The sequence below is a fragment of the Oreochromis aureus genome, linkage group 23 (genome assembly GCF_013358895.1).
Source record: "Oreochromis aureus strain Israel breed Guangdong linkage group 23, ZZ_aureus, whole genome shotgun sequence".
NCBI classification, from domain to species: Eukaryota; Metazoa; Chordata; class Actinopteri; order Cichliformes; family Cichlidae; genus Oreochromis; species Oreochromis aureus.
This window is the reverse complement of record NC_052963.1, coordinates 17,949,449-17,965,045: the sequence shown is the minus strand read 5'-3', so window position 1 is coordinate 17,965,045 and position 15,597 is coordinate 17,949,449. Positions and strand designations below refer to the sequence as shown.

Sequence of the window (15,597 nt, the reverse complement as noted above, 5' to 3'; positions counted from 1 at the left end):
CCAAGCAGCATCCATCACAGATGAGAGTCTGGAACTGGATGAACACTTTAATTATTTTGGGAGCCATTAGGTTCCTGCCTGTGGCTTGAGTGACCCAACTGTTGTCCAGTTCGTTTCTTTACACAAATAACAAAACAAATACAGCCACCTTTTGTTGTCCCTTTAGAAGTCTTTGAGGCTTTATCCATGGATTTCTGCTCAACGTCTACCAAGTTGCCAGGCTTACAGTACTATTTTCATAAATGTTCCCATTTGGCAGGTCAAACAAAATAAAATATCTAGACAAAGTGGTAGAAGGGAACATAATGACAACTATAACCCTAACAAAAGAGCACTAGGAAGCTGGTGGATCTTAAGAGATTAAATAACTCCCTTAGCCCTAAGCTAAAACGTTTTGCTATCATATCTGGTTAAAGGTTTTTGTTCTGTTTCACCTTTGACCACCACTGAGTGAGATTATTAAAAAAAACCCATTTAAACCGTAAAGAGATCAGGACATACCTGAGTTCACAGACTTTTGTTGTGTGGTACTTAAGCACAACACTACCCTTAAGAAAAGTGATACGTTTAACTACCGGGGGTCAGAGAACTAGACTTTTTAGGGTTGTGACATCACTCTTAAAGAACGTCAAGTAATGCTGGGTGTTTGTTTGCTTCCCGTTTTAACAACTTTTGCTTTTTTGTGCCTCATTTGTGGCTTTAAGATCTGAAACACAAAAAAATCTTATTGGAGATTTATTACCTTTACTAGGCTGTAAGTCCCTGAATAAGAAAAACATGCACATAGAAATAAAAAATACAGATTACAAACTAACAAGGAATGATCAAAAAGATTGAACTTATATATATTATGTTGTCCACCATGGAAAATTAATCAAACCCAGAATTGCTGCCGGGCCCAGACTCACTAATGAAACTCATTTCATCATGGGGATCCATAAAAGGAAACTAGCCCAATACCTTAATTTGGAGTCTGACCCATTTTTCTAAAGCAGGTAATAGAGCACCGGCAGCTGCACAGAAAACACTCTGACCGTCCCTGTAATTCACAGGCGGTTCTTCCGATGACTCTTACCTGTCTGCCGATGATGAGCCAGCTGAGGCCCCGAGGTTTGAGAAGCCTCTTGAGGACACCACCGCACCCAGCGCTTCTGAGGTCACACTGCAATGCATCATCACTGGCAGCCCAACCCCTACTGGTACAGATGAAGACAAGTCACCATTTTAACATCCCCATTTTCTATCATTTTCTTTTTTTGAATTTAGTAAGGAAACTGTTTTCTGTTAAGTGCTGTAGGAAGCGATTTCTTGCACACACAGTCTTATGAAATCTGGTCATTTTAAGTGAAACTCTCATAAACCAAATCAATGAGCCTTATCATTTCACATCTTTGCAACCGGACTTCTTCCATATCAGTTTTTCAGTGTTTGTGTTTTCTGTCTCTCTGCCTTCTCAGTGACATGGAGGAAGAATAATGTGGAGATCCGGTGCGACGCGTTCCATGTGGTTAAAGCTGAGGGCGAGAAGCACAGTCTGGTGATAAAGGAGATGAGGCTGAGCAATGCGGGCTCATATTGCGTCACGGCTGTCAACGCGGCGGGCAGAGCGTCGTGCAGCGCGACGCTCTACATCCAGTCAGGTGAGGCTGGGCCAGAGCCTGCTTTCAAGCCCAGTGCGATACTGGAAATATTGGTATCAATTCGATTACCAAGTAAATATACAGCCTGTATTGCCAATACCAATACAAATACTGATAATTTTAACCTATAAAGGCAGCTTATATGGGGGAGAGCAGTGTGTCATGATTTATGAGATGAGTCATCTTCCAAAAATATTAAATTTATTTAACACAATTCAGTAGGCTACATACTGAACTTAGAAGGATAGAAACAAAGTATCCATCCTATCGCACCAGTACCTATCCAGTACCAATACTAGCGTTGGTATCGACACTATCGATGTTTGCATGTATCCGCCTGCCTCTACTGCTTTCTTGTTTTGCAGTTAGACATGGTGACACATTTTACCAGCACAAATTTTAAATGAGGAGAGCGACACCGGGGGGAACATAAAAACGATGCTGTTCTCAAACATGTTGACTCACACTTTAATCCGCTGCCAGCCCTCCTCTGCCTGACATTCTGTCTTAATGACTACAAAGGCCCGCTGGAGCTCAGCATCCCGACCGGGGCTCCTCGCAGCGATAGTTGCCATGGCAACCCATTAATTCTTGAAGGCACCGAGCTCCCCCTCGGCATGAATTCAAAACACAGACCTGCCCCCGTCACACAAAGGTCTCCTGAGCCTCAAAGGCAGCCGTGGCATTCAAAATCAGGCAAAAAAAAAATAAAATAAGCGCCTGCAGTGGACGGGTGTTTATACTATGCTGTGCATGAGAGAAGCTCCCAGCAGTGCCGGTTCGGCCTCATGCAAATGCAACTTTCCCCTCTTCACAGTTTTGTCAACAAATGCGAGCGCTCACCCTGGTGCTTTTCCGACAGCAGCATGCGGGCCTCTGTTGCCATATTAGGCCAGCGGAGTGTAACTTTGCAGGAGTATTTTTAGAAGGCCTCTTGTTCTCTCGGGTAATTGCCGTCTGCTTTATGTCCCCGCTCGAGATTACAGCTGTAATCGTGGAGTTTTTCATCACTTCAGATTTCACGCTACAGGGCTTGGGGATGGAGCTGCCAGAAAGTGGCGGGAGATTATGTGAGTCATTTTAGCCAAGAACTGTGTAGATTGTTGCCACGACAAGCCAAAATAGTGGGCGAGATTGATTTACTGGCTTCAAAGAAATATGCGAGAGCATAACACAGGCCTATTGTCATTTTTGCATAAAAAAAATCTAAGAAGTTGAAGAGCCAAAGCTTTGTGACTCGGTGGAGTCTTTGAAAATGACCTAAGCTTTAATGAACTTTTAAAATATTCAGCTTTTTCATCAGCCCAGGTTGTCAGGAGTATAAGAGAATAAAGGCGTAACAGTGATGGGAAGCAGGAGGACAGGGTGGAGGAAAGTTGGTCGGCTCACACTGTTCGGGAGTTGTGTAAGAGTTGGCAGGTTTACATAAATACTCTGGGGAGTTATCCCCTGGTGCACAGACGCCGCTCAGAGATGTGACTCTAGGTAGGTTATTTTGTTGTTTTTATTCCCCCCCTTTTTAATGCTGTAAGCTCAACAGAATATCCACCTACGTCGCTTAATAATTTGGCATAAACAGTGTTTTTTTTATCGTGTTTCATTGCTATTAGTCAGCTTTTCCATATATGGCTTTCGGTGCATTTCTTTCCATCTGTACATGCGACCAAGCCTGCCTTTCACTTGCAGATGATGACCCACTTTCCCTTTATTTTGCACAATTGAATTTCATGCAAAATACCTATCAGTCCACTGCGCTGCCATCTGAAAGGGGGGGAAATGTCTTTATTCTACTTGGGTAACTGATTTTATTCATCTTCACTCACAACGTTATCTAGTCGTGCCAGATGTGTGAGGTCTTAGGCTTTGCAGAGATTGCGAAATGCTGACACGAAAACGGCAACAAAAGAAGAAGGAGAGACAGAAAGAGAGAGAGGCAGCTCTTTATATTTCTTCCCGCAGCTGTGAGTTGAGTCTGACTGTAGTCGAGACTGCCAAGGGTCCAGACACAGTGTCTGATCTAGAACTCGTGGGAATGAGTGAATGATTGGGTCAGGGATTAAGGGATTAATTCGTTATCTGTTCGCTTATGGTCACTTCAGATGGTCCCTGTGCTCAATGTGTGGGGGTGCACGTGGCCCACTTGTGTCTAACCCACTGCTTTGTGTTGCCAAGTGCTCATTTTTGGCAAAGATCAACACCAGCAAAGCAAAAAAAAGACCGTAAACATCAGAGCTCTGACAGATTGTTCCCATCGAAAGGCTTAACGAGCTACGCCGGTGCCATGCTAACCATATTTCAAAAGGCTTTGCACTCAATTACTTAAATTAAGACGTGTGTAAATCAGAATTGACTTTTTTGTGAACTCAAATAAAAATGAATTAGACACGGCAGTAGTATCCTTGTAATTCTATTATATTTGTGTCCGATATCTTGTTCTTCCAGAGCTGACCCACATGCAATGTGGGAAATCTGCTGTATCTCTGGAAATCAGCAGTCCAATCCAGTCAGATGAGGAGTACCTGAGTCCTCAGGAGGAGGTGATGGAGGTCGGAGGCTCACTTCCTCACCATTTAAAAGAGCCTCCCTCATTTCAGGTAAAAGTATAAAAGCTCCTTATGATTTTTTCTTTAAATAACAGCGTCATAGTCGATGTCTCTGATATGCCCATTTTGGTGTCTTTCCCGGATCATCATAATTAATGTTGGTCCAGGTTCAACACTGCAAGTAACCAAAATCAGGCAAAAAATGTTGTGATGTCAAACACTGTATTGCCAAAAGTATTCGCTTGCATATGAATTTGAATGACATCCTGTTCTTAATCCATAGGTTTTAATTTGATCATTTGATCAACTCTTTGCAGCTATAACAGCTTCAATTCTTCTGGGAAGGTTTTCCACAAGCTTTAGGAGTGTTTGTGGGAATTTGTGAGCATTCTTCCAGAAGCACATTTGTGAGGTCAGACACTCATGTTGGACCAGAAGGCCTGGTTCGCAGTCTCCACTTTAATTAAGGGGCGATCGTGGCTCAAGAGTTGACAGTTCGTTTTGTAATCGGAAGGTTGCCGGTTCGAGCCCCGGCTCGGACAGTCTCGGTCGTTGTGTCCTTGGGCAAGACACTTCATCTGTTGCCTACTGGTGGTGATCAGAGGGCCTGGTGGCGCCAGTATCCGGTAGCCTTGCCTCTGTCAGTGCGCTGTGGCTACAATGTAGCTTGCCATCACCAGTGTGTGAATGACTGAATGTAGTATAAAGCGCTTTGGGGTCCTTAGGGACTAAGTAAAGCGCTATACAAATACAGGCCATTTACCATTTAATCTCAAAGGTGTTCTATCAGGTTGATGTCAGGACTCTGTGAAGGCCAGTCAGGTTCTTCTACACCAAACTCGCTTATTGGTGTCTTTATGGACCTTGCTTTGTGCAGGAAGGAAAATTGTCAAAAATGTCTCGGTATCTTGATGTTACGCCCCAGTCTAGGGGTACAGGAACTTAGCATAAGGGTTAAAAAGGAAGTGACCCCTCCCTGGTCCCCAAAACCATACACAGAAAAACCAATTTCTTAAGTGAACGGTGGTTTATTTGTCTACACTGAAAACTCAACTCCGGGGTGAACAAAGGCCAAAATAACAAACAAAACAAGCTAAGTCAGGAGAGGAGGTGCTATCTAAAACCCTATCGAAACAAAAACCAAACAAAAGACACAAGCTACACCTAACTCCCTAACTGAAATAACCAGGAGAAAACAGTACAGGAAAATGATTAGGCAGCTCACCCCTTCTGTGTCAGTGTCTATTTACCATGTACTATTTACAAGTGAAGACTAATTTACAAACTATATACAAAGCTCAGTAAATCTGAGGAACCAGACACGAATAACACAAGGTTTGGAAGCCAGGGTCAGGTCTGCTGCTGCTGTCAGTCGCTGCTGATGACAACTCCTGGGCAGGGATCTTTTAAAAACAGCCACCTGATGAGGGGACCAAACAGCCACCACCAGCTCTCTCTTAAAGACACAGCACAACAAAAATATACAGCCGGCCCAGGGGAACTAACCCTGCTGGCCCAACTCCTGAAAAACAATCCCGAACCATAATCCCCCCTCCAACAAACTTTACACTTGGCACAATGCTGTCAGACAAGTACTGTTCCTCTGGCAACCCCCAAATCCAGAGCCATCCATTGGATTTTACTGCATTTAACTTAACAAAAAAAAAAAAGAAAAAAGAAAAAGAAAAATCAATTGTCTGTTGTCATTAATGGCTACTTTCTTCCATGTGAGGTGTTGCTGCTGCACTCTCTGTCTCATGTTTTCCAGGTATGCAGGTATTGGGGCCACAGGCAGGTCCCAAAACAATCGCACATAAATATGAGTTACTGCACATGGAAATATGAATCTTCTTTTGATCGTTCTCTGATCTTAAGATCACACTGTCCCACAATATTCATTTTCCTAGTAGCAAAATGGCAATCTCCATGGACATATCCTTTTGCATTTCATACCATGACTCCACTTGCTTCATCGCAGCATTGCTACTTGATAGCTGCAGTCATTCTGGGCACGGTCGTAATGTGATTTTACTTCCAATCTGATAGAACCGGCGCAAAGCTTAGAGATTAACCTTAAAAGCCTTTATAGGTAATCATGTTTTCATTCTTTAATAGGTGGCACCATGTGACCAGGCGGTAACCAAGGGTCAAGATGTTGTCATGTCAGTGAAAGCCAGAGGCCAGCCCAAACCCATGGTTTACTGGTAAGACATCTTTTTTTCCTCAAGGTTTTATTGCAGATAGACATCTCAGGAGAAACCTGAAGCTTTTATCACAATCAAGGTCACTAACTGTCTCACACAAACACCCCTCCATTACGCGCCGGAGCATAAATGATTCTGACAGCCGCTTTATACTGACCCAGGCTGAAGGACAGAGTCTCGGTGAAGACAGCAGGGCGCTTCACTGTGCGAGAGATGGAAGATGGCACCAGTGAAATGAGGATCGGCTCGGCTCAGAGGTCAGATGCAGGGCTGTATGCTTGCAGGATCATCAACGAGTATGGAAGCAAGCAGGCAGAGTGCAGACTGGAGGTCAGAGGTAGGTGATGAGAAACTGAACTGAATGTTTAGTCATGCTCTATCTTATAGTTCTTCCTTATATATATGATCTATTTGTGCTGTTTTCTTTTTCTTTTAATCAACCGCTGCAGCACAAACAGCATTGACGATCACCAGGGAGGTAAAAGACGCAGCAGTGAGGGCTGGAGAATCAGCCGTGTTTGAGTGTCACATCACGGGACCTCCAGACGTGGACGTGGACTGGCTGTCCAGGGGGAAGCTGATCCAGCCTGCACTGCTCAACTGTAAGATGCACTTTGACGGAAAGAGGTAGGTTCACCTCATGTTGCTGTCACTGCAGCACATTTTATTATCTGTCAGATTTTTGGTGTCATTAAGAAAAAAAAATATTCATTTATGTATTTTTCTTTATGCTATAGGTGCCGTCTCATGCTAAATTCAGTACATGAAGACGACAGTGGGACATATACTTGCAAGCTGAGCACTGCAAAAGGTGAATCACAAGCACTGTTGTCCCTGTTGCTGAACATAAGATGAGGTGTGATCATAAATTTTCAGTCTGACTAAAAACCTGTGCAAATTTCCCCTTCAAAGCCATCTTCTGGTGCTGCTGCTCTGTTTAAATCACTTACTGGAATTTTTTACCTGTGCAAATCTGGGATTTTAACCTCTATGATTGTTTTCCCCAGATATTTTTAGACAGGCTCAGAGTTCTTCTGTCATACTGGCCTCATTTAGCAAATGTGGCTCCTTGTGCCTTCTTCCTCTTCCCTAAAACGATATAACTCAGGGGTGTCAAACATAAAGCCCCAGGACTACAATAGGGCCTGCAAAAACCCATGGGACATCTTACATTTTAGCATACATTTTGGAGTTTTAACTGTATTTTCATAAATTGTACTTTTTTTCTCCTGATAAATACCTCCCCCACGCCCACTCATAGTACAGGAATAAAGTAATAGATAAATCATCACATCATAGATCATCACCCACTACAGAATTGCCAGGTTTTCTTTCAGTTGTTTTGTTTTTTTAACAATTTATGCACAGAGATTTTAAATAGGTGCACCTATGGTTTCAATTTGAAAATCCAACATCCTGAATTTTCTCGAGTTACTGCATTCACAAGATTTTCAGAAAACTCTCAAGTTCAAAGCTCAGAAAACTCTTAACCGCTAGTATGAATTTGAAAATTCTAGCTGACTTCCTTCCTGAGTTATTTCATTCACAAACTTAGGCGTCCATGCAGCCCGTCTACTTATCCGCCTGGCCGACGGGGTGACGATAATATGTAAGCCATCAGCCTTTTGTGGTTGAGGGATAAAGACTGAGACATACTGTTGACATTGCACTTATACTTCTTGTACAAAGACATTTCAGGGATTAAATGTGCAGTTAAATATCTTTACAGTGACAGAAAGGGAAGATGTGTGGCCATTAATCTGTGCCCTGATCTAACTGGTTGGCTCCTTTTCTTCCCAAGGAGTCTAACCTGAAGGTGGAAACATGGCAAATTTAAATCACATAAGGTTTTTTTTTATGATCACACCTTATATTTATGCTGGGTTTTCCATTTCATGTTTTTGTCTCCAACAGAGAGGTTTTGGTTGGTTGTTCTCCAACTTCTTTAGATGTGATTGAACATATTTCAGTGATACACTTACTAACAGGGCACATTTGCATCTACAGAGGAGCTGACCTCGAGCGCGAAACTGATCGTCACGCCGTCCAAGGAGCCGCTGTTCACACGAAAGTTGGACATCCTGGAGGTCATCGAAGGACGCACAGCACGGTTTGACTGTAAGGTGAGCGGATCGCCTGCTCCAAGAGTCACATGGATGCATTTTGGTAAGAATCTCAAAGCGGCATGTGCGGTGTTCCTACATTTTGTTGTTTTTTTTAGGCTTGTCCAAAGAAATGGCTTTTTAATTTGTCTTTTATCACGTTCTTTCAGAGTCACAAGTGGAGGAGAGTGATAACATTCGCATCCTTCAAGAGGGGGGTCGTCACTCGCTTGTCATCACCCACGTTAGCAGTGACACAGAAGGATTTTACTCAGCAGTTGCTCAAAATATTCACGGAAAGTCTGAATGCACTGCTGAGCTGTACGTGCAAGAACCCCGAGCTGCCATCTCCTCTCACATGTAAGAGAAGCCGTTTGTTTCTATTTGCATCTCATCCCTAATTGTGTAATTGTTAAAGGCTTTGTTTTCTTCTCAAAGCCTTCAAACTATTTAAAAAAAAAAAATCAAAGGTTCCATTTTTGCTTTCTAGGGCAAAGAAAAATAGCTCAGATGGAGCGAATGCGTGTGATAAAATCAAGTCGACCTGTTCTTTTCTTCCTCCAGGTCCAAGCTGGAGAAGATGCCGTCCATCCCAGAGGAACCTGAAGTGTTCGACAACGAGGTGGAGAAGAGGACCATGCCGGACTTTGTCCAGCCTCTGGCTGATGCAGAAGTGATTGAAGGGAAGGAGGCGGTGCTGAAATGCAAGGTGGCAGGCCTGCCATACCCAACTATTGCCTGGTATCACAACAGCAGGCGCATTGAGAACAGCGAGGAGCGCAAAATGACTCAGTGTAAGCAGATAAACACACAAAAATAAGCCATTCAAAGTGGGGGAAAGATGGCGAATAAGAAACCTGTGTGTCTGTTCTCCAGACAGGGATGTCCACAGTCTGATCATTCGGAGCGCTTGTCATGCTCACGGAGGTGTTTACAAGGCTGTCATCTCCAACAAAGTGGGCAAAGCAGCCTGCTATGCTCATCTGTATGTTACAGGTAATCATAGATACACACTGTTTAATGGTACACATTACGGGATACACAATTTTCCTAATATTATTGTAAAATATATAAATATATATGTATGTTTTTGGAAACAGATATTGTTCCCGATCCTCCTGATGGGCCACCGGTGATTGAGGCCATTACAGGAAAAACTATAACCCTCAGCTGGAAGACACCAAAGAGACTCGACCCTTCACTTGGTAGGTTCATAGCACACCTGCAGGCTGGTGCAACACAGGTGGATGTTTGGGATGGGATGAGATAAAGGCAGATTTTCTGAGGAACAGTTTTAACAAGAGCACTCAGAGAGCACATCTCCCCTCAAAGGGCAAGGGCTATGCTAATGCTTTGATGCTTTATGCTGAATTCAGCATTATTAATATGGAAATTTAGTGTTGTATATTCATTTTTTTGTGAAGCCATATAATGTGTTGGAAAAATCATGTTTAAAGAGCTCCAACAAAGAAAGTGCTTAGGTCTCCCACTGACTTATATAAAACGTTAAAGTTTGGAGATGATCCAATGGAAGCTAAAATTTTGTCCTAATTGGTGTGACTCTAACCTTTGACCTATGACCTTAAGGTACATTTCAAAATCCATATGATTGGAGCAGAACTGGTTCAAAGCCTTGGCTTCTAGAAGCTTTAAAAGATTTTAAAATATAGTCATGCAGTGTGTCATTTTGCACGATTTTATGGCATCACTGTGACGCTGTAGCGTGTCAAATTGGAAAAAATGAAAAGTGTGTTGTACAGCTCTCTCCATGCGTTTTCACGTGAAATAATACTTGATATGGTTTCCTGAAAAGGTCAGTTTTGACCTTGGGCGCTGACAATCAAGGTCCAGATCAAATATGTAGCCAACCTTGGTCCCCATGTGACCCAAGGCCTATGTTATTGTGAAGTTTGAAGATGATGCATAAAAAACTGTGAGTAATAAATCAGTTTTTACTGATTTTAACATTGACCTTAATCTTGACCCAATTTTCCCCAAAATGAAATCAGCTTGAGCTGTTATCGATATCTCCCATCACACAAAATTTTAAAACGATGTCTTGAAAACTGTGGATGATAGACTGCTAACAAACAAACTGAACTGATTACATACTCTCTCCCCTTGAGGGGAGAAAAAATACTGCATTTTTAGCACCGCTTAATTGTGTCTTTGCCACCAAGTAATTAAAGAGCATGTGTGTTTACAGATGCCGGCTCCTTGGTGTATGTGGTCCAGCAGCAGCCTCTGGGCTCCATCCAGTGGTCTGTTGTGGCGTCAAACCTGAGGGAGACAAACTACACCGTCACCTCGCTGTCAAAGGGAGTCCGCTATGCTTTCAGAGTCCTAGCATCCACTGGGAAGACGCTTAGCAAGCCATCGCCTGCCACTGATCTAGTCCAGCTGCTGGACAGAGGTATGAAGTGTGTTTAAGAGACTTATGCTACCACTAATCTGATAATCGACCTTAAAGGACATCATATCTACTTTTAGGACCAGTTTTGCTTTGTTTTCTTGTAACATACCTTTGACTTCTCTAGGACCGTACTTGAGGAAAGCGCCAGTAATTTTGGACAAGCCAGAAGTTGTGTACGTGGTTGAGAACCAGCCTGCCAACATCACCATCACGCTGAACCATGTGCATGCAGCTGTCACCTGGAAAAAGTTAGTTTATTAACCTTCCAGTAACAAGTTCAGTGCTTGTGATGTCATTAAAAAGTTTTCATCCGTTATCTTTATAGCATTCATCAGGGTCTATTTAATAAACTGGATCATATTAACCCCAAGCTTCTTGGGGTTTATTTGGCAGCCCTTATACTAAAAACTAAAAACTTAAATATACAGTTCAAAAGCTTTCATGATGGCTTTAGGGGGCCATTAGTGTACCTAATGCTGATCGAGACATACAGCTTGTCAGAGTAAGCCTTTCTTAGTTAAGAACGACTATGTCGACACACATTCTGCATGTTTTACAAGAGTCTGGGTGCTAAACTGGCCAGCCTGCAGTCCAGACTCATCACCCACTGCCAACATTTGGAGCACAGAAAATTAAATAATGCAAAGCCCACAACGCTGTGCAACAATCAAAACAAAAAAAAATTGGCTTTCAAAATTACAACAGTTGGTCTCCTCTTACTGTGTTAAAGAAGACTCAGTGCAACACACTGGTAAATGTGGCCTTCTCCCAACTTTTCTGAAACCTGCTTACCTCAGGAGGGGCGTGGTGCTGGTCAGCAAGCCGGGGATGTGCGAGATGAGCATGCCGGACGATGATCAACACACCCTGAAGCTGCAGAGGGTCAGGAGCGCGGACATCGGTCAGCTGGTGGTCACGGCCAGCAACCAGTTTGGCAGCGACCTGTGCATGCTTCAGCTGGCCATGGCAGGTCAGTCCAGACAGACGCACCATGTGACAAATTTAGCATTTTACTGAGAATCCACACAACTTTCTACTTATGTCATAAAGAAAAAGTGTGTCTTTATTATTTGATCTGTTCCATATAAACATCAGCTTTTATATTCATTTAGTGCCCAAAGGAAGATTGAACAACAGCGAGACCTGTCTGTCACGGCCTTTTAAGTTCCAAAACAAAAAATACTCCCAGAAAAGGCCGTGGGTGGCAACAGGTGGTTTGTTTCAGAAAGCACTTCCGACTTGCCAAACTAATCACAACTTTTCCAAAAGTAAAATTAATTACAGATTTAAATAGCAAAACTAGCTTAAGTATATTCTTACTGTTTTAAAGAAAAAACAATAATGGATACAAAGTATGATTCATAAGAATTCAACAAAAATGGCCACAACACCTGTCATAAAATGTACGCTGTATGTGCGGTCCATAGTGCTTCTCCACCTTAGAGATGAGCTTCTTTTTTCCTCCTAATTGTCCTGCAGTGCCTCCCAAATTTGAGACCATAATGGAGGACGTAGATGTGCATGTCGGGGAAACATGTCGTCTGGCTGTTGTGGTCGAAGGAAAGCCAGATCCGGATATTCTGTGGTTTAAGGTAGTACATCCAACAGTAGATTATAACTGAACTCAACTCAACTGAATACTCAGATGATATTTTTTTAGCTGAATGCTAATAGCTGATTGATCTGCTGCAGGATGATGCGCTCCTCTCGGAGAGCAGCCACTTCACTTTTGTTTACGACGACCCAGAGTATTCCCTCGTCATCCTCAACGCTCAGCCCGATCACTCCGGCGTGTACACCTGCACTGCCAAGAACCTCGCCGGGTCCAACTCCTGCAAGGCTGAGCTCACAGTTCATACAGGTCTGCAGTCCAGCGATATTCTTACAATAGTTGAAAAGATTAGGAATGTGTAAAGTTATATTCAAAAGTATTGTGCTAACAGATATTTACCCCATTTGCTGATGATATTTACTGCTTAGAATTGCTAGTAAAGGCTAGCTGTTGTTGAAAATTGCTCCTCTGAATCCGCACCATATGGGCGGGACCACAAGGTGTTTTGAAATTACAATGTGAAGCCATCTGTCTCTGAGCTGGCACATAACAGTGCGTGCACCCACACACACACACACACACACACACACACATCCATACACACAAAGCCAATAAAGATGCCTATGTTGATGCTTTTCTCCAGAGCGAAAAGAAGCAGAAGAGCCAATGGAGGATGAGGGAACCATTCTGAGGAAGATGAGGCGTTTGACAGATTACTATGACATCCACAAAGAGATAGGGAGGTGAGTGTGCACACTCTTTCCGCCTCACATCCCGACGAGGACACTGACGTTAATAGCTACTTGAGCGCTCAGGGTCAGCTTGGTGGGCGGGAGGTAGGGGTAGGAGCTGGTGCGGAGGGTTTGTGTGTGTGTGTGTTTGTGTGTGTGTGTGATGGGAGGGTGGGGGTGGGGTTAGTTGCACCTGCTTAACAACAGCCGACAGAAATGACAGATGAGTCACCAGCCACGAGAGTGGAGTGAACGCATTAGCCGAGGACAGATGATTTGTTTTGGTCTAGAGACAGGCATTTACTGTGAATTGCACAGCCACTGGGATGGCAAAACAGGCAGATGAAGAAATCAGTTTTCCACCCAGTGAACAGCACGAGTACCCCAGTAATGGAGTTCAGATTATGAGTCCTTCTCCCAAATATCACAGAAGAGTGCCTAAGGAGAATGAAAGTTAATTATACAATGACTATTGCCTCTCCATTTGTCTTTCCATTGTTCTCACAAAGAAGAATTTATTAATAAAGTGGAGGGAAAGGAAATTAGTCATTAAAGGGATTAAAGGGACCTATTATCAAGGTATATATATATATATAGGTATATATCAAGGTATATATATATATATATATATATATATATAGGTATATATCAAGGTATATATATATATATATATATATATAGGTATATATCAAGGTATATATATATATATATATATACATATATGTAGACTGGGTTGTTGGAATGGCCTGCATGGGTAAAATGGTTCTCTCTGAAAAGAACGTGGTAGCACAGCTTAGGTTTGCAAAGTTGCATCTGAACAAACCACCAGATTTCTGGAACAATGTGCTTTGGACAGATGGGACTAAAGTGGAAATATTTGGTCACGATGCACTGATGTTTGGAGAAAACCAAATGCAGCATAGCACCTCATACCAACTGTCAGCACATTGGTGGAGGGGTGATGATTTGGACTTGTTTTGCAGCCACATGACTTATAACTTGTAATTTCTTACTTCTATCAAAAAGAAATCAGTCTTGAAAACAAAATGGATAAAAAACCAACACGGCTGCCATGTACAAAACCAATAATGTCATCACTTTGTGTTTGTGGGTGCAGGGGGGCCTACTCCTATGTGAAGAGAGTAACTCGCAAGAACGGAAAGACCGAGTTTGCTGCCAAATTCATTTCTGCTCGCAGAAAGAGGAAAGCCTTGGCTCTCAGAGAGATGGATCTTCTGTCTGATCTGGATAACGAGAGGATTCTCTACTTCCATGATGCCTTTGAGAAGAAGAACGTGGTGGTGCTTATCACAGATTTGTATCCTTTCACTAGAACATACAGTGAAATCTTTAATCTACGTTTTACAGAAAAATGGTTTTTTCTCCTGCATCTCCGATTCACATTTTATCTTCTACATTGTCAAACAAAAGTGCACTTAAATGCATCTCAAGTACAAGATGCACAGCATTAATCCTAACGTCCCCCCGTACCCCTGGAGGCATGAATGAAGCAGCCGAGCTTTTTCTCTCTGACTCATCGCTGCTGAGAGGAATTAGCAAGAGATAGAATGTGTGGGAGTTTTGCTCATTTATAATTCATTTCTCATGCACCTACCAGTTGGACTATGCAATCAAGTAGCAGCAGCAGCAGCTTTGTTTTTCTTTTTTCTTAACTCTTGTACAAAGATGTCACGAGGAGTTGCTGGAAAGAATGGCCAAGAAAACAACAGTCATGGAACTGCAGGTTTGTGTGTTTCTGCTGACTGCACTGCACTGCGCTTTCATTATGTAACGCGCCTTTTAGGATTCACTCCTGTTGTGTTTCATGCTACAGATCCGCAGCAGTGTTCAGCAGGTTTTGGAGGGTCTTCGCTATCTCCACCAAAAAAATATAGCTCACCTCGACATGAAGGTATCCATCTGTCCCACCACAAGCACTGTATCAGATTTGTATGAACTTTTATGAGTTCCTAACGTTGTTGTTTTTGTACACATCCCCTCTAGCCAGAAAATATTTTGATGGCAAGTCCAGGGAGTGATCAGATCCGCATTTGCGACTTCGGGAATGCCATTAAATTGGAGACTTCAGAGGAGCACTACTGCAAATACGGCACGCCAGAATATGTCGCTCCAGAGATTGTTAACCAAACTCCAGTTTCCACAGCAACAGACATATGGTCAGCCACCTGTTCTCTGGCATGGAGAAGTCACTAGGCACAGCAGGCACTATATACACACACAGTTATCTGCAAGTCCATCAAATTTCTGTGTTTATCTGTGCTTTTATGTTGCTCTTCAAATTCCAAGTCACGTATCTGTCCTGCTCTCCCACAGGCCTGTTGGTGTCATCACTTACCTCTGGTACGGTTTTTTTTCTTCACAGCATGCATGTATCTCAACCCAATCAGTCAA

General features: G+C 42.8%; 1 protein-coding gene across 5 annotated transcripts in view; it reads left to right on the top strand.

Annotated features, from left to right (window-relative positions):
- The window catches only part of LOC116312251 (striated muscle preferentially expressed protein kinase-like), a 41,103-nt gene that overhangs the window by 13,089 nt on the left and 12,417 nt on the right, over positions 1–15,597 (top strand). For all 5 annotated transcript variants that reach the window (XM_031729626.2, XM_031729627.2, XM_031729625.2 and 2 more), the window contains 23 exons: positions 1,053–1,199; positions 1,458–1,640; positions 4,083–4,234; positions 6,299–6,387; positions 6,549–6,724; positions 6,837–7,014; positions 7,125–7,198; positions 8,395–8,553; positions 8,660–8,849; positions 9,054–9,283; positions 9,366–9,485; positions 9,590–9,694; positions 10,696–10,902; positions 11,027–11,150; positions 11,700–11,872; positions 12,382–12,494; positions 12,595–12,763; positions 13,098–13,197; positions 14,303–14,503; positions 14,872–14,929; positions 15,020–15,097; positions 15,190–15,362; positions 15,520–15,546. In XM_031729626.2, the coding sequence (XP_031585486.2) occupies positions 1,053–1,199; positions 1,458–1,640; positions 4,083–4,234; positions 6,299–6,387; positions 6,549–6,724; positions 6,837–7,014; positions 7,125–7,198; positions 8,395–8,553; positions 8,660–8,849; positions 9,054–9,283; positions 9,366–9,485; positions 9,590–9,694; positions 10,696–10,902; positions 11,027–11,150; positions 11,700–11,872; positions 12,382–12,494; positions 12,595–12,763; positions 13,098–13,197; positions 14,303–14,503; positions 14,872–14,929; positions 15,020–15,097; positions 15,190–15,362; positions 15,520–15,546 (3,226 nt within the window). The remainder of the gene's footprint in view (positions 1–1,052; positions 1,200–1,457; positions 1,641–4,082; positions 4,235–6,298; positions 6,388–6,548; positions 6,725–6,836; positions 7,015–7,124; positions 7,199–8,394; positions 8,554–8,659; positions 8,850–9,053; positions 9,284–9,365; positions 9,486–9,589; positions 9,695–10,695; positions 10,903–11,026; positions 11,151–11,699; positions 11,873–12,381; positions 12,495–12,594; positions 12,764–13,097; positions 13,198–14,302; positions 14,504–14,871; positions 14,930–15,019; positions 15,098–15,189; positions 15,363–15,519; positions 15,547–15,597) is intronic.